Source organism: Nyctibius grandis, chromosome 7 (assembly GCF_013368605.1).
Source record: "Nyctibius grandis isolate bNycGra1 chromosome 7, bNycGra1.pri, whole genome shotgun sequence".
Lineage (NCBI taxonomy): Eukaryota > Metazoa > Chordata > Aves > Nyctibiiformes > Nyctibiidae > Nyctibius > Nyctibius grandis.
The window spans coordinates 11,746,952-11,765,487 of NC_090664.1; the positions used below are offsets into that span (position 1 = coordinate 11,746,952).

Genomic DNA, 18,536 nt, shown 5'->3' on the forward strand with positions numbered 1-18,536 from the left:
GAAAGGAGAAATCTCTCTGCTTTCTTCTCATTTCTCTTGCTGCCTATCAGAACATTTGTGTGGTTTGGAAAAAACAGTGCGTTTGAAGGTTTTTGCTTATAGGAGTTTTTCATACATTTGGGAAAACAGTTAAATTAACAGGACAATAGTTAATTTACAGCTTGATGGGTCTTTTGACTGTATCATCTCTGTCTCTTTAGATAAGGTGGAGTGGGGGAAGTTTTAGGACTTTCCTCTTAAGTACTGTGTTTGGTTTGGTGTTTTTTTTTTGTTTTAAGCTGAGTATCATGAGCTGATCGCTGTTATAGAAGACTTCATATTACTCTTCTCTTCCTTCCCACTACCCCTGCACATTCACATTTCAAGACCAGTCTTGTTATTTGTCATAGTGAGCATAGAAGGAGCAGTATGTTGCTATATTAACAGTGCAACTGAAATTTGGGGTGGCCTTTTCATGTTGCTGAGATTGGAAAAAGGGAAGGCTCTGGCAGCCTTTTAAGTACACTACTAAGTGCATCAAATCTGAATTGAGAACACACTCTTGTATTGTTCTACTTCAATAGGACAATATATTGTTATGAGGGGTTTTTTTAGGGGATTGCTTGTGCTGTTCTTGTGGAGTTTTTTGACTTATTTTCTCCCCGTCCCCCCTTCTGTTTAGAAACAGGCATAGAAACTTAATCTAGCAGTACGTGACCTTTGTGGCCATGACCTAGGGACTAGGAAGCGAGCAGGCTTGAGCTTAACAATAAATGCGTGGTTGTGGTTGCAAGCGCAGGCAAGCTGGATGCTGTGCTCTGAGCTCTGCTAGCCTGACTGGCACAAATCCCCCGTCACTGTTGCACCCTGTACAGCTGGGTGCTTCCCAGTTTAATTCTCTGGGTGTGTAGGCCTACTGCTTGGTGGAGCTGATGTACAGCCTCTTGGGTGTTCCTGCTAGTGAGTATGTGAGATTGAGCACAAGAGGAGAATTGCCCTTCTTGTACCACAGCCAAGTTGGGGTTTCTGTTGTAGCTTTTGTGTCCAGAAGGGAGTTTCTGGGAGGCTTCCTGGTTCATCTTGAAGCTGGCTGACTCTTCCGCTTTACTTCTGGTGACTAGCTGCCTTCCACTTTGAGAGCCCTAGGGATTATGCTTCTGTGCTTGCTTCTGTGTGTATTTAAGGTAACTGTTTTAAATAACAGTGTAATGATGGAGATCAGTCCATCACTGTCTACTTCTCCCCCTTCACCCAAGCTTGTTAACTCTTTTGCTCCCAGATTTTAAATCTAGGTGGTTTTCACCATTTTGTTTACTAAGAAACAACTGCGAGGTTTTATTGATGGCTTTGTAGTGTTTACCCAAAAGACTTCCCTTGCTGTGTCCTACATAATTTGAATATTTCTGAAATCACAGAGAAATGAGATTATGGCTCTTGTCTCTCTTCATCCTAAATTCTGGAGTGATGTTTTCCATCATATTTTGGTGGGTGGCAAGAGACAACCAAACAGCTTAAATTTAGCTTCTCTGTGGTTTGAACGGCTGGATGACTCTCTATCACTGGATGCTGTTAACCTTGCAGTAGGAGTGCCTGGGTAACAGGGCTGATCTGTGGCGCTTTACCAAGCTTTTGCTTCTGGGCTTCACTATTTTGTAGGGCTAATAACATATTTAACTTGCTTCTGGACTTCTTTTCATATGGTCACCATTTTCCTTTCAGCTGCTCTGCTTGATTGAGGCCCCAAATCCCTGCTGTATGTTTTTAAAGTATATCGGATTCATATGACTTAACTTGATACCCTGTCTTGGTTTTCATTCTCTCTCAACTTCTCAGTTGTTTAAGTGGAGTCATTCAGCAACATGCAATAAACATTCCCTGTAATTTCAACAGCAAAAACACAGAACTGCATGAGCAAGTGAAGATTGCATACAGATTTAGACAACCACAGCGTAAAGACAAGGAACCCTCTAGTTGAGGAAGATGATGCATTTGAGTAATGCATTTCGGAGCCAAGGAAGCTTTTTACATCTTTACAAAAGACTGGGGATCTGAGAGACTGGTTGAGGGTTTAATAGTTGAATAGAAGCAAAATGTAACAGTCTGTTCCAGTTTCCCCACAGCAAAACTTACTAAAAAAAAAAAAAAAGAGGTGTTTCAGTAAAATCTGACATGTGTGCACAAACACACACATACCCCTTTGAGAAATTAATCCATATACCACTTCAGCTGTTGCGCTTATAGGAGCTTAAAATGTCACTTTATGTAGCACAGGCAATCTGAGGGAATCACCTGTCCTGTCCTCCCCCTTCCTCTTGAGGAAGAAGGGAAAGGGGGATGTTATGCACCATATCACAAACTGTTAGCTGGAATTGGGAGTAGCTGGATGACAGCTGTGAGAAGACAGGCATATCAAACACTCGTCCAGTCTGTGTTCTGCGCTTGCTCCTTTCTGAGGTAGATTTCAAATAGCTGGTGATGGAAAAATTTTGTGGTATGAAACCTTGTTTGCCATTGTGTATAGTGGATTTTTGACTCTTCCAATGGTAATCTAGATTCTCTAACATTACGCTCTAACAAAAGTAGTGTATGTAGTTCAGAGCAAGACCTTGAATACAGAACTTTCTTGTGTTGAAGTGTTGTACTCCTTCACTTGCATCTTTAAAAACAAACCAGCTGATTTCTGCTTGCCTCTAAGATAAACACATGTCCATGGAAGATGCTATTTCTGTGTGCTGCTTCCCTCTACTGGGTGGAATGGGAACAGTTACAGCTGATGAATGGATTCAGCTTCCTAGGCTAACATCTTGTGTAATACTTTCATTGTGATTTGAATATAGGGGGGTTTTAAGTGCTTTGTGAATAGAACAGGGTTTTAGTGGTTACCCACAGGTCACTGTAGCATTCAAATGCTCTGCCGGGCATGCTAATGTTCCAGCCTTGCTCTCCAGCTCAAGCATCTCTTAAGTATCGCTAGCATAGAAACGCTATGTTTGTAGCAAAGGTTATTTGCTTTGTTGTTGGGGTGGCAGGAGGGAGTCTTGCCTAATACTGTCACTACCCTGAACGTAAAGGATTTGCATATTTTGGAAAAAAATAGAGGATGGTTCTCAGCATGCATACTTTGTTTTCCCCTTCTGGGAGGTGGGTGTGGTGGTGCTGCAGTTCTCCAGTGTAATGATTATTAAATAATCCACTTAAGAGAATGTGGTGTTTGTGTATGCAGGAAAAGTCTTCACCTGAAACTTGCCATAGATGACATCTCCGATCTGCAAGTGTTGGCAGATGGCTTCCGCTCTTAAGAGGAGCTGATGTGGACACTCTTCCTAGTATTGTATTGCAAAGAAAACAGTGACACTTCCATCCAACTGTTAGGGTATGATTTGGAGCTTACTGGGAGGGATAGCTCTTCCTCTGTGGAGAAACTATTGTGAAGTCTTTGCCTATTGCTACTGCCTCTAACCATCTCCTTTATAGTTGAGCTCTTGGATTTTTTTCATCCTGGCTCTATTTTCTCTTTAATTCTTCATTAGATAGTGATACAGATTTTTTTTTTTCTTCTAGGTACTGCATTTCTACTGTGATACCTGTTCTGTCCCCATATGTCGGGAATGTACCATGGGACGACATGTGGGTCACAGCTTTATCTACCTCCAAGATGCCCTCCAGGATTCCAGGACTCTCACCATTCAGCTCCTGGCAGATGCTCAGCAAGGACGACAGGCTATTCAAGTAAGATACTCCCAACTTGAGTACTTCCTCCTCCTTCTTCCCGCCCCCCCCCCCCCCCCCCCCGCCCCGGCTTGTCTGTTACAGGGCAAGGTGTCAAGGCATAAAGCTCTCTGCTTCTGCTGTCAGTCTTCTCACCCCTTCTGTTCTCCAACACATCTGACAGAAGTGGCTGTGGAGCTGAAAACAAAGTGCTGTTATATGAATTTTGCATTCTTGCAGCATAATCCTGTCATGTAAATCACAATATATATGAAGCTCTGTACAAATGCACTTGAGTGTGAAACATTTTGAAGAAAGTTCTGATCTTGTATAGCAGTGCCAAGCCTGGTTTTAGTGTCACAACTGAGACTTACTTTCAGCTGTCTTTCATGCCTGCACAGTATCTAGCGCTGTAACTACCTATGACTCTGGTTATGTCTTCAGTGTTGCCACCAGATATAAAAATGCTAATCAGCTGTTGGATTAGTGTGAAACTTCTAACCTGCCTGTGCAAAGAATCCGGAGCTATCTCCATACAAGGATTACTCTGCACACACAGATGTATACTGTAACTGCCTGTTATTGCATCCTACCTCAGCTATGTTTTATAGTGCAAACAAATACTGAGCAAGGACTGGAAGGAAGGTAGTACAGTCCTTCAGACTACAGAAGGAATTTACATAGGGAATTAACCTGCAGGGATATGCAGATAGTTACTTTTGCTGAATAATATCTAGTAGTAACTATTATATGATATTAGCAGTAGTTTTGCCTGTATAAAGAGATGTTGGACAGGGAAAGCATAGTGGGAAGCTACACTCCACACTACTACCTTCGAGTTTTGTTAGCTTCAAGTGTTCTAGATTTGAGCTGGCTATTCTGAAACTCAACACTTCTATGTGTTTTAACTAATAAGATTTTTTTTTTTTGAGTAAACATTGGTAGAATGCCACACATAGGAAGTAAACTTACTTTCTGAATTGGGTGTGCTTTCCTGGCACATGCATGGTACAAACAATAATAACTAAAAAAAACAAAAAGCAAACCTGTTGTCCACCCATCATTGCTTGTTTCTAGTAGGTGAGGATTTGAGTGAGGCTCTTAACAGATTTTATTTCTTAAGAAAATTTAAATGTCTTTCATTGCTGTTGGCAGTGACTGCTCCTTCAGTCTCTTACAGCTCACTTTCCTGCAGTCCTAGGGAATTCCTGTGTACTCTGGGCAGGTTACTAGATGTAGGGATGGTGTGTCTCGGAGTGGCTGTTTTGAAGTTGGATTGTTTTCTGTGATGTGACAATTTTTCTGCCTCACGGGTTAGTGAGAATAAGTCATAACTTTTAGCCTGTCAGATAGCTATAACACTTTTATGTAAGCTTGTTCAGTGGGACAGGAGCAGCTAACTTTTCTCTCCTTAAGTCTTTGCACCTGTAGAATGAAATAATAAGTATTATGATGGTATAGGTATTAAACTGTTGTTGATGTCTCCCAATAGCTTGTGATGTTAACTTGTTACAACAGAACAGCAAACACCAAGTTTTTGGAGCCGGAAGGGTAATTTAAAATTCCATCTTAAGACAGAATCCTGCAAGCCTTAGCTTCTTCCAAGATTTGTTTTAAATTGGATCATAAGGCTCTTTAGCAGTATCCACAGTGAAACATTTCACATATCCCCAAAATGAGCAAGAAGGAAGGGATTATACTAGTTTAAAGAACTTCACTGGTGCAGTGTTCTGAATTTCTCCAGGCTGCCCTGGACAAGGGCTTGTCTGTTAGTAATTAAGTTACTGCTTTTGACCTCCAGGCCTCTTAATCAATCTAACTGGTATGGATAAATCATCTAAGAAGGGACTGACTCTTAAAGTAGAAACTAGCAGAATATCATTGAGTACCACTCTGCTACTATTGCATGAATGCTTTTGTGCCTGCTTGCTTCCTACTGGGTTTACTTTGCTCATTCCCCCCCATTTTCTTCTGGCTTATATGTTGGAGGCTCCTACCATTGTGGTGAGCTGACTAGTTTATGATGGTACAGGTAAAGGGTAGGTGGTACTGGCTATGCTCATGTAACTTGAACAAGCAGTTTTTCCCTGGTCTGGTTACAGCCTGTCCAAGTTAAGAGGCTGTCTTGGAAGTGTTAACTGGGCAGCTTGTGTAAAGATCCTGTAAAATGAACAGTGCTTTTCAAGAACTGAGCTGTTTTATCAGTTTAGTGGGCTTTTTAATCTGGGCTGCTGTACAGAAAAAAGGTAGGGAGCGAGCAGACCAGTGATGAAGTTGAGGAGATGGTAATCTGTGTGTGCATATGCAGGAATGGGAAGACTGTACAACTCAAGACAACTGCTACTTAAGCAGCATCAGCAACAACAACTACAAGAGTGTGTGATGCAGTTAAAAGCAGATGTGCCTGACTCAAAGGCTGATGCAGTGAGCCTGCTGCATAAGAAAGTTTTCACAGAGCAGAGCTTTCTTGGGACGATAGGGCTGTGAAGCTATGTATTTATCCTCGGGAGGAGACAGCATGTCAGCTCTAAAGTAACTAGACTTTAAATTAAAAGAAGTTGGCTTGGGTGATTTTCTTAAAGTTTGGAAACAGTCAACAGAGAATTAAATGCCAGTACAAGCTGCAATATGAGGAACATAGGCTGGAGCTCTAAGAGGCTTGAAAAGTAATAATGGTATAGTAACACTTAGTGGGACTGATTGATACTGCTGTACTAGTAACTCTTAATAGGCTCTGAAAGTGATAGTGCTCTGACAGGAGATGTTGAGGATGGATGAGGAGGGGTAGTTGAGAGAGTAAAGGGGAAAAGGTGGAATTTGAAGGGCATTGCAGGAGAGAGGAAATCGAGCATTGAGTCAACTGGCTGGAGAGTATCTGGTTAACCAAAGTTGAAGGCTTTTAGGAAGAAATGTTTATTTAAACTCTTCCTGTGGCTTTGGAGGAAAGATTGTTTTTCAGACTTCAAAAAAAAAAAAAATGCTGTGAGCTGGGATACATTTCAGCCTCTTGATCCACTGAAGCCTGATCTAGTCTGTCACTCCTGAAAAGTCCAAACCTCACTTTTCAAAGGAGTTGAAGTCCTCTGTAAGAAAGAGTAAGCCTGGCAGCAGGAGGCTTACTTTATTCCTTGGTGAGGTTCTGCAGCAATGGAAAGCTTCCTCTGCTTCCCTGTGCTGTGCTGGTCCTGGCCTGGGTTATGCGTTTCTAAGCGTATCCCTAACACAAGAACTTGTGCTTGTGTGCCTGAGTGGTGAGCAGATCCAGCTGAAAGGGTAACCTTTCTGCAGAAATACTTTTTGGCTGGGTCACTGCAGTGCTACGAGGGCTGTCAATGATGCCAGGGAATGGAGTGGAGACACCCAATGCTGTGGCTTGTAGGACCTCTTTCTTGGCTCAGTGGAAAGCTATTCTCCTTGCTGGGATACTTTTCTATCCCTTTCAGAGGCTTGAATTGATTCATGGGATGATATGAAAGCCAAAGCTGACATTGGATTAACAGGGTGGGAGGAAGCAGGACTGCTGCCTTTCTGTACGGAGGAGCTTGTCCTGCTGCCTTGTTTTACCTCATGAAGTGCACACTTCGCTGTCTTCTTTCAGAATTTTTTCCAAGGACTGAGCCACAAACTGAACGTAAATCTCTTATGATGAAAGATAGATGGCTTCTTCAAAATGTCATGTTCTTAAAATACATCTATACATGTGTAATTGTATATATGTATGTATGTGTGTCTGTAATCTAATGCACTTGCGTAACAGTAAAGCCTTGAGTGCTTATTCCCATTTAGGGTCAATTTCTAGGTGGACATGTTAAAATACAAATTGATCTGTTCATGTCAGTTGTCTTAAAAGCAGTTCTACTGGAAAACAAATTATTTCCTAGCTGAGCCTATACTTGTTTTTGCTGGGATATTTGACTGTGCTGGCTTCCACGTTTAAATTAATGCAGTGAGACTGGTCATGCACAGAGGGACCCACTATCTTATCTACCAGCATGAAAGGTTTAGGAGTTGGCGGTAAGGTGAGTCAGCCATTAAGGCAGTGCCTCTTCTTTCCCAAATTGTGGAAGAGGTGATGTGAAGTAGATTAACACTTTTCTTCAAGGGAAAGGAGGAAGGAGGTACTGTAAGAAAGTTGGAGAGCCAGAGGAGGAAGCTGATCTGTTGCCCTGAGCCTCTGCCCTTCAGTGGAAGCTTCCCTGTGTGTTGCCATATGGATCTGTGCTGCCAGGAGGTTGATACCTGAGAAGTATGGCACCGCTGTGCTGCAAGGGATCGTTCTGGGGTTGTCACATTGAGTTAGCTCAAGCACCCTTGTGTGTGGCTTTGAAGTCAGGCTTGCAGGTTTAAAAATCTGAAATGAAGCTTTATAAACAAAAAGGAGTCAATTGTGCAGCCTTTACACATCTCATGGTGTGGCCACAGTGGCACGTTGTGCTGCAGTTTGTTCAATTTGATAATTTTCTGAACTGCATTGATATAATTAACATTATGGCTCGGCATCTGGATTAACAGGCTGTGCTGTTTCAGAGACATAAGTTAGCCTCTTTAAATAGATGTGTGCTCTGTGGACATAACTATGGACAGACTGCTTTTAATTTGGGTATTGGATTGTGGAAACCATGCAGTGAGGGCATGAGCACCTTTATAGTAACTCTTCATTTCTTGTTTATAGTCCATCAGAGCACATGCTTTGTAATGTTTTGGGTTTTTTTGTTGTTTTGTTTTGTTTTTCTCTTGGAGTGTTGTATGCTTAGGATGGAAGGTAGGTAGGTAGGTAGGTAGGTAGGTAGGTAGGTAGGTAGGAAGGTAGGAAGGTAGGTAGGTAGGAAGGTAGGTAGGATGGATGGATGGTAGGATGGATGGATGGTAGGATGGATGGATGGTAGGATGGATGGATGGTAGGATGGATGGATGGTAGGATGGATGGATGGTAGGATGGATGGATGGTAGGATGGATGGATGGTAGGATGGATGGATGGTAGGATGGATGGATGGTAGGATGGATGGATGGTAGGATGGATGGATGGATGGATGGTAGGTAGGATGGATGGATGGTAGGTAGGATGGATGGTAGGTAGGTAGGATGGATGGATGGATGGTAGGTAGGTAGGATGGATGGATGGATGGTAGGTAGGTAGGATGGATGGATGGTAGGTAGGATGGATGGATGGTAGGTAGGTAGGATGGATGGATGGTAGGTAGGTAGGATGGATGGATGGTAGGTAGGATGGATGGATGGTAGGTAGGTAGGTAGGTAGGTAGGTAGGTAGGTAGGTAGGTAGGTAGGTAGGTAGGTAGGTAGGTAGGTTGGATGGTAGGTAGGTAGGTAGGTAGGTAGGTTGGATGGTAGGTAGGTAGGTAGGTAGGTAGGTTGGATGGTAGGTAGGTAGGTAGGTAGGTAGGTTGGATGGTAGGTAGGTAGGTAGGTAGGTAGGTTGGATGGTAGGTAGGTAGGTAGGTAGGTTGGATGGTAGGTAGGTAGGTAGGTAGGTTGGTTGGATGGTAGGTAGGTAGGTAGGTAGGTTGGTTGGATGGTAGGTAGGTAGGTAGGTAGGTTGGTTGGATGGTAGGTAGGTAGGTTGGTTGGATGGTAGGTAGGTAGGTTGGATGGATGGTAGGTAGGTAGGTTGGATGGATGGTAGGTAGGTAGGTTGGATGGATGGTAGGTAGGTAGGTTGGATGGATGGTAGGTAGGTAGGTAGGTAGGTTGGATGGATGGTAGGTAGGTAGGTAGGTAGGTAGGTTGGATGGATGGTAGGTAGGTAGGTAGGTAGGATGGTAGGTAGGTAGGTAGGTAGGTAGGTAGGTAGGTAGGTTGGATGGTAGGTAGGTAGGTAGGTAGGTAGGTTGGATGGTAGGTAGGTAGGTAGGTAGGTAGGTTGGATGGTAGGTAGGTAGGTAGGTTGGTTGGATGGTAGGTAGGTAGGTTGGTTGGATGGTAGGTAGGTAGGTTGGTTGGATGGTAGGTAGGTAGGTTGGATGGATGGTAGGTAGGTAGGTTGGATGGATGGTAGGTAGGTAGGTAGGTAGGTAGGTAGGTTGGATGGATGGTAGGTAGGTAGGTAGGTAGGTAGGTAGGTAGGTAGGTAGGTTGGATGGATGGTAGGTAGGTAGGTAGGTAGGATGGTAGGTAGGTAGGTAGGTAGGATGGTAGGTAGGTAGGTAGGTAGGATGGTAGGTAGGTAGGTAGGTAGGTAGGATGGTAGGTAGGTAGGTAGGTAGGATGGTAGGTAGGTAGGTAGGTAGGATGGTAGGTAGGTAGGTAGGATGGTAGGTAGGTAGGTAGGATGGTAGGTAGGTAGGTAGGATGGTAGGTAGGTAGGTAGGATGGTAGGTAGGTAGGTAGGATGGATGGTAGGTAGGTAGGTTGGATGGATGGTAGGTAGGTAGGTTGGATGGATGGTAGGTAGGTAGGTTGGATGGTAGGTAGGTAGGTAGGTAGGTAGGTTGGATGGATGGTAGGTAGGTAGGTAGGTAGGTAGGTAGGTAGGTAGGTAGGTTGGATGGATGGTAGGTAGGTAGGTAGGTAGGTAGGTAGGTAGGTTGGATGGATGGTAGGTAGGTAGGTTGGATGGATGGTAGGTAGGTAGGTTGGATGGATGGTAGGTAGGTAGGTTGGATGGATGGTAGGTAGGTAGGTTGGATGGATGGTAGGTAGGTAGGTAGGTTGGATGGATGGTAGGTAGGTAGGTAGGTAGGTAGGTTGGATGGATGGTAGGTAGGTAGGTAGGTAGGTTGGATGGATGGTAGGTAGGTTGGATGGATGGTAGGTAGGTAGGTAGGTAGGATGGATGGTAGGTAGGTAGGATGGATGGATGGTAGGTAGGATGGATGGTAGGTAGGTAGGATGGTAGGTAGGTAGGATGGTAGGTAGGTAGGATGGATGGTAGGTAGGTAGGATGGATGGTAGGTAGGTAGGATGGATGGTAGGTAGGATGGATGGATGGATGGTAGGTAGGATGGATGGATGGATGGATGGTAGGTAGGATGGATGGATGGTAGGTAGGATGGTAGGTAGGATGGTAGGTAGGTAGGATGGATGGTAGGTAGGTAGGTAGGTAGGTAGGATGGATGGTAGGTAGGTAGGATGGATGGTAGGTAGGTAGGATGGATGGTAGGTAGGTAGGATGGATGGTAGGTAGGATGGGTGGTAGGTAGGTAGGATGGATGGTAGGTAGGTAGGATGGATGGTAGGTAGGTAGGTAGGATGGATGGTAGGTAGGTAGGATGGATGGTAGGTAGGTAGGATGGATGGTAGGTAGGTAGGATGGATGGATGGTAGGTAGGTAGGATGGATGGTAGGTAGGTAGGATGGATGGTAGGTAGGATGGATGGTAGGTAGGTAGGATGGATGGTAGGTAGGTAGGTAGGTTGGATGGTAGGTAGGTAGGTAGGTTGGATGGTAGGTAGGTAGGTAGGTAGGTTGGATGGTAGGTAGGTAGGTAGGTAGGTTGGATGGTAGGTAGGTAGGTAGGTTGGATGGATGGTAGGTAGGTAGGTAGGTTGGATGGATGGTAGGTAGGTAGGTTGGATGGATGGTAGGTAGGTAGGTAGGTTGGATGGATGGTAGGTAGGTAGGTAGGTAGGTTGGATGGTAGGTAGGTAGGTAGGTAGGTTGGATGGTAGGTAGGTAGGTAGGTTGGATGGATGGTAGGTAGGTAGGTTGGATGGATGGTAGGTAGGTAGGTAGGTTGGATGGATGGTAGGTAGGTAGGTTGGATGGATGGTAGGTAGGTAGGTAGGTTGGATGGATGGTAGGTAGGTAGGTAGGTTGGATGGATGGTAGGTAGGTAGGTAGGTTGGATGGATGGTAGGTAGGTTGGATGGATGGTAGGTAGGTAGGATGGATGGATGGATGGAAGGTAGGTAGGTAGGATGGATGGATGGTAGGTAGGATGGATGGTAGGTAGGTAGGATGGATGGTAGGTAGGTAGGATGGATGGTAGGTAGGTAGGATGGATGGTAGGTAGGTAGGTAGGTAGGATGGATGGTAGGTAGGTAGGTAGGATTGGTGGTAGGTAGGTAGGTAGGATTGGTGGTAGGTAGGTAGGATGGATGGTAGGTAGGTAGGATGGATGGTAGGTAGGTAGGATGGATGGTAGGTAGGATGGATGGATGGTAGGTAGGTAGGTAGGATGGATGGATGGTAGGTAGGTAGGATGGATGGATGGTAGGTAGGTAGGATGGATGGATGGTAGGTAGGTAGGATGGATGGATGGTAGGTAGGATGGATGGATGGTAGGTAGGATGGATGGTAGGTAGGATGGATGGTAGGTAGGATGGATGGATGGTAGGTAGGATGGATGGATGGTAGGTAGGATGGATGGATGGTAGGTAGGATGGATGGATGGTAGGTAGGATGGATGGATGGTAGGTAGGTAGGATGGATGGTAGGTAGGTAGGATGGATGGTAGGTAGGTAGGATGGATGGTAGGTAGGTAGGTAGGTAGGATGGATGGTAGGTAGGTAGGTAGGATGGATGGTAGGTAGGTAGGTAGGTAGGTAGGATGGATGGTAGGTAGGTAGGATGGATGGTAGGTAGGTAGGTAGGTAGGTAGGATGGATGGATGGTAGGTAGGATGGATGGATGGTAGGTAGGATGGATGGATGGTAGGTAGGATGGATGGATGGTAGGTAGGATGGATGGATGGATGGTAGGTAGGATGGATGGTAGGTAGGATGGATGGATGGATGGTAGGATGGATGGATGGTAGGATGGATGGATGGTAGGATGGATGGATGGTAGGATGGATGGATGGTAGGATGGATGGATGGTAGGTAGGTAGGATGGTAGGTAGGTAGGTAGGATGGTAGGTAGGTAGGTAGGATGGTAGGTAGGTAGGTAGGTAGGATGGATGGTAGGTAGGTAGGATGGATGGTAGGTAGGTAGGTAGGATGGATGGTAGGTAGGTAGGTAGGATGGATGGTAGGTAGGTAGGATGGATGGTAGGTAGGTAGGTAGGATGGATGGTAGGTAGGTAGGTAGGATGGATGGTAGGTAGGTAGGTAGGATGGATGGTAGGTAGGTAGGTAGGATGGATGGTAGGTAGGTAGGTAGGTAGGATGGATGGTAGGTAGGTAGGTAGGTAGGTAGGATGGATGGTAGGTAGGTAGGATGGATGGTAGGTAGGATGGATGGTAGGTAGGTAGGATGGATGGTAGGTAGGTAGGTAGGATGGATGGTAGGTAGGTAGGATGGATGGTAGGTAGGTAGGATGGATGGTAGGTAGGTAGGATGGATGGTAGGTAGGTAGGATGGATGGATGGTAGGTAGGTAGGATGGATGGATGGTAGGTAGGTAGGATGGATGGTAGGTAGGTAGGTAGGTAGGTAGGTAGGATGGATGGTAGGTAGGTAGGTAGGTAGGTAGGATGGTAGGTAGGTAGGTAGGTAGGATGGATGGTAGGTAGGTAGGATGGATGGATGGTAGGTAGGTAGGATGGATGGTAGGTAGGTAGGTAGGATGGATGGATGGTAGGTAGGTAGGTAGGATGGATGGATGGTAGGTAGGATGGATGGTAGGTAGGATGGATGGTAGGTAGGATGGATGGTAGGTAGGTAGGTAGGATGGATGGTAGGTAGGTAGGATGGATGGTAGGTAGGTAGGATGGATGGTAGGTAGGTAGGTAGGATGGATGGTAGGATGGATGGATGGGTGGATGGTAGGTAGGATGGGTGGATGGGTGGATGGATGGATGGGTGGATGGTAGGTAGGATGGGTGGATGGGTGGATGGTAGGTAGGTAGGATGGGTGGATGGGTGGATGGTAGGTAGGTAGGATGGGTGGATGGGTGGATGGTAGGTAGGATGGGTGGATGGTAGGATCGTTTGGGTTGGAAGGGACCTTAAAGATCATCTAGTCACATTGAGTGACTAGATGTCCTACAGGGAGGGACACTAGACCAGGTTGCTCAAAGCCCCATCCAACCTGGCCTTGAACGCTGCCAGGGAGGGGGCATCCACAGCTTCTCTGGGCAACCTGTTCCGGTGTCTCACCACCCTCACAGTAAAGAATTTCTTCCTAATATCTAATCTAAATCTCCCCTCTTTCAGTTTAAAATGTTACCCCTCGTCCTGTCACTACCTGCCCTTGTAAAAAGCCCCTCTCCTGCTTTCCTGTAGGCCCCCTTCAGGCTGCTATAAGGTCTCCCCAGAGCCTTCTCTTCTCCAGGCTGAATAGCCCCAACTCTCAGCCTGTCTTCATAGGAGAGGTGCTCCAGCCCTCTGATCATCTTCATGGCCCTCCTCTGGACTTGCTCCAACAGCTCCATGTCCTTCTTATGTTGGGGGCCCCAGAGCTGAATGCAGTACTCCAGGTGGGGTCTCACGAGTACTCATCATAAGTTGTTGGTTTTTTTTTTTTCATTTAAAAAAGCAGCACTAGCGACTTGGAATAGTGATATTTCTAGAACATTACATTTAAATATTCCATAGGAATATTTAAGTAAAGAATAAATTGTAGAAAAGTTTTTTGTTAAATTGAGACTCCAGTTCCTAATGTCCAATAGAAGGCAGCAAATGTGAAAAATGGCTGAAAACTGCCAGTCTACAAAATGGCAAATCCTGATTTGGGCCCCTCTGTAGTCAGCCCAGATGTCTAGAAATTCATCCAAATTCTATGATACTACTCTGCTACTTTGATTTCTTCATAGCTTTGTGTTGTAGCATCAGTTGCCATGTCAGAGCCACTGTAGCAAGCTCATCACTAGTTCTTTTTCCACAGGTGGTTAAATGTAGCTAAAGGGGAACTCAGAGGTGCTCACCTAAAGGGGGCTTGCAAAGGACACCTGGGGTACAAGATGACTTTGCTCTTCGCCTTTTCATCAAAACTGGCTGGAGCATGTAGGAACTGGCCAGGCATGCCTGGGTCTGCTGGCTTGTACTGGAAAGGAGAATTTGGTTTAGCGTGTCTTATGTAAGCACTGGCATGCTGGGTGCCAGTGACACTTTATATAAGGGTGTGTTTATGCAGAGCTAGGTCTAATAAGATGTAAAATGCTGTATGAATTAAAGGAATAACTAGCTTGAGGTGTTAAAATAGCCTTTTTGGTTTGTACAAAATGTCCAGAGAATGAAAACTGAGACTGCACATTCAGTAATCCTCATTAAATGCTTCGAAATCTGAAAGTATGGGTAATAATACTGCATGCCATTGTCCTCTTCTGCTAAAGTGTGTGTTTTGAATGTTGTTGGTTGTTGCTATTTGGGTAGGTTTATTGAGAAGAGTAAGAGATTCTGAAATATGCTGGTACCAACAGCTAGGGATGGGTGTCTACATTGCTTTCCTTCAGGAAAACATGCTTGTCTGCCCCACTGGAACTCTATTTGCAAGGTTTCCTGTTGTTGTGGCCCTCTGGAACATGTCATCTGCACAAACACTGTCATTACTTAAATTTTACTCTGAGGAATTGGAAGTACCAGTTTCCACCCTAAAGTTTACAAGATACCTTGCAAAGTCCTGGTTTTTTTTATTTTAACACAAGGCACTGGTGACATTTCTAATAGAATGGAGAATGTATTGGCCATCTTGGGCCCTTGGGAAGTCACGAGTGAATAGGTGCAGCTACCAATGGCTGATTTTACTGTATCAGCAAGAAACAAAACAGTTGTTATCCATCTCAAATTCAGTAACCCCACGAGATTCTCTGCTGAACACAGGCCTTGTCTTCTGTTTCCCAAGCCTTTGAACTGGCTGACCATCTCATTCACTAGCACTGGAATAATTATGACATACTGTGAGGAGAGTGCATCATAAAAGCTGCTTTTCTTTAAAAGGATTTGTTGTTAAAAAGATCATGTGGTGCCTGACCAGAACAAGAAATGCTGCTGCTTAACATGTTTCCTAAAAAGCTGACCCCTCTGAAGGCAAGTTCTGCACAGGAAATGCCTGTAGAACAGCAGGAGAGAGTTATCATGGCAGAGTTGTTATATCTTACAGTAATCAAAGAGAACAAGGGATTTCCATGTAAAGAAGGCTCCCAAAAGTTGTACTTAAAGCTCTTGGCTTTTGCTTCAGATAACTTGCCTGTTGCTGTTCCCCTCCCACCATACCACCGCCTGCTGCTGTGAGTTTGATGCTGGTCAGCCTTCCTAGGCTGTTCTAGCCTGTTTTGGCAAAGTGCAGGAGCATGTGAATTTTACCAAAACTTTGTCAGTACCCTGGACAATACTGAACCTTAGTGTTTTGGGCATCCTTCAGTGATCTGAGCTGTTCAGACCCAGGCAAGTAAAAAACAAATGCAGATGACATGAGTTGTTGGTAGACAACCTTGTGCTGTTGAGTATAGTTACTTGCCCTACCATAACTGGTTCCTACAGATGAAAGATCATGGCATCCACAGGGAATTAATACCTCACCTGCCATGATGGAGTTCTTGAAAGGTGGACTCTGGTTTTAGTGAAGAATTGTGAGGGAAGTGGAGACTGCTCTTAGCTATAAGGCATGAGGAAAGCATACACACAGATCATGGTCCTAATGGGTACTGCTGTACAAAAAGCTCAAACAAGTAAACCAAGACTTTACTGCTTTCACAGACATGCTTACTGGAATTGGAATATGACTGGATGGCATAGTTTCCCTACACTTCTCAAGGAGATACATGTTTGTGTTTGCAAGAGAAGGAGGATGTTTTGCTGTACTTGACAAGAATCCAGGTCTGTTTTGGAAGAAATACATTTTCCCTGCAGTAGAAGCTGGTTCTATTTGAATGGCAAAGTGGAGATGATAGAGGCACAGTATTATTACATGTGGACTCTTCCAGCTAGGACTGAGACTTAGGGCTTTTATGAAGCCTTAATCTGTGGCCAGTTGTGACTTCATGTCTGCTTTGCTAATTGGTGTAATGAGATTTTCACTTTCTGTCAACTTGAAGTGTTGAGTCAAATTTGTCTGCCAGAACCTTTGTGTGAAGGCAGGTCAGGTCTGCTTCCAGTGGGACAGGGATATTTAAACTGTCCACGAGTTTGAAGATATTCCATGTTGAAAATGTAGGGAAGGTGACTCTGACCTAGGAGTTGCATGAAGGAGGAACAGCTGAAAGGCATGCTGCTCTTACCGAGCCCTGTGCTGTTGAGGAACTGTCAAGTGGCACTCCTATTTTTCTCTACCAGTTTGCAAGAAACTTCTTTGGATTAACGATCAGAAACATTGCCTTGTCTTATTTTCTCAGGGTTGTCTTCATCCTGTCTTCAGAGACTAATCACCTGACCAAGTTAGTCTTCCTTTTCCTTTCAGTTCTCTACTGCAATGTGACCTTGAAGAATGCATCTAGTTCAGACTAGTTGTCTTAAAATAACTGCCTGGAATGAAAAAGTCCAAGTAACAGAACACTTCTGTTCTTATGCTTTAGCATTCCAGTTGTTGGCATAAACTAGATGCTGTTGAACTTGTCAGATCGGACTTTGAAAATACTAACAAGTAATTCCTTAAAAGATATTGGAAAAGACCTGACTTTTTTTAGACAAAGCTGGATCACATTGGGTAGTTCATAGATCATTGTATCAGGTGGTTCTTAGAGTGGTACATATTCATATACAGAATTAAACTAAGGATATTTTCCATTACACTGAGGATATTTTCTGTAAGGCCCTGAATGTACAGTAAAGCCTTTAAATTACACTTTTGCACACTTTATCAAGCCTGCATTTCTGAAGATTAAAGATGTTTCTGCCAGAGCATTCCCTGGCTACCTAGTCTGAAACAGTTCAAGTTCTGAAATGGACCAGTTCCTCAGACCAGAGTGAGGGAAAGGTATTGTAAAGTCTAAAATGCTGGATTTAAAAACAAATACCCATGGCTATTTCCATGGCTTTCAGTATGTAATGTGGAAGACAAAGGTGAGTTTGAGTTACGTTCTCAGCTATCAGCAATGTAAATCCTTGCCCGTTGAGCTGCTACAGTCATGTGTAGTGTGTTGGTAGGGGTCTAGATGTCTTGTGTACGTTACCTAATATTAAAATTCTAGAAATAAAATACTGTGATGTGCCAAGCTTATGAAAAGAGAAAAAAGTAAATGCCTGATGGTACCATCACAGAATCATAGGATGGCTGAGGTTAGAAGGGACCTCTGGAAGTCTGGTCCAACCCCTCTGCTCAAGCAGGGCCACCTAAAGCCAGTTGCCCAGGACTGTGTCCAGGTGACTTCTTAATATCGCCAAGGATGGAGACTCCACAACCTCCCTGGGCAACCTGTGCCAGTGCTCAGTCACCCTCACAGTGAAAAAGTGTTTCCTGATGTTGAGAGGGAACCTCCTGTGTTCCAGTTTGTGCCCATTGGCTCTGGTCCTGTCACTGGGCACCACTGGAAAGAGCCTGGCTCTGTCCTCTTTGCACCCTCCCTTCAGGTATTTGTATACATTAGTAAGATCCCCCTGAGCTTCTCTCTTCTAGGCTAAATACCTTCACATACCATCATTTTGTTCTAGAATTTTGTAACTAATAAACTAGTATTTTTTTAATCTCGTAAGGTTCACAATCTCATCGGTATGTTACAGCTGGTTCTCTGTATGACAAAGGCGTTGAAAAGGTTCAGTTAACTGATGCCATGGAACTGTTTCTATTGGGACCTTCAGAGTTGCCTGCTCTTTATCTTGTTTGGTTTTATGCCCTTTTCTGTAATATTTTGTGAAACCAGGAGCAGTTTGGAAAGCATTCTTAAAGGAAACAATTTTCTCTTTGAGGGGAGAAACCATGTTTGGATAGTCTACATGTTCCTGCCAGATGCATTCTGCGTATTTGCAGAGTACTACTACAGAATGTATTTAAAACACTAGTATTAAAAGGTTATATTAGAAAGAATTTGGTATCTATCCAAGGTGTGAATAACTATATGAATACTTTCTAATTATAA

The 18,536-nt window shown here is 44.2% G+C and overlaps 1 protein-coding gene across 1 annotated transcript in view; it reads left to right on the plus strand.

The window, feature by feature from the left end:
• TRIM71 (tripartite motif containing 71) overlaps positions 1-18,536 on the plus strand; it is a 61,364-nt gene that overhangs the window by 38,018 nt on the left and 4,810 nt on the right. The window contains exon 2 of the mRNA XM_068405514.1: positions 3,541-3,708. Within this exon, the coding sequence (XP_068261615.1) occupies positions 3,541-3,708 (168 nt within the window). The remainder of the gene's footprint in view (positions 1-3,540; positions 3,709-18,536) is intronic.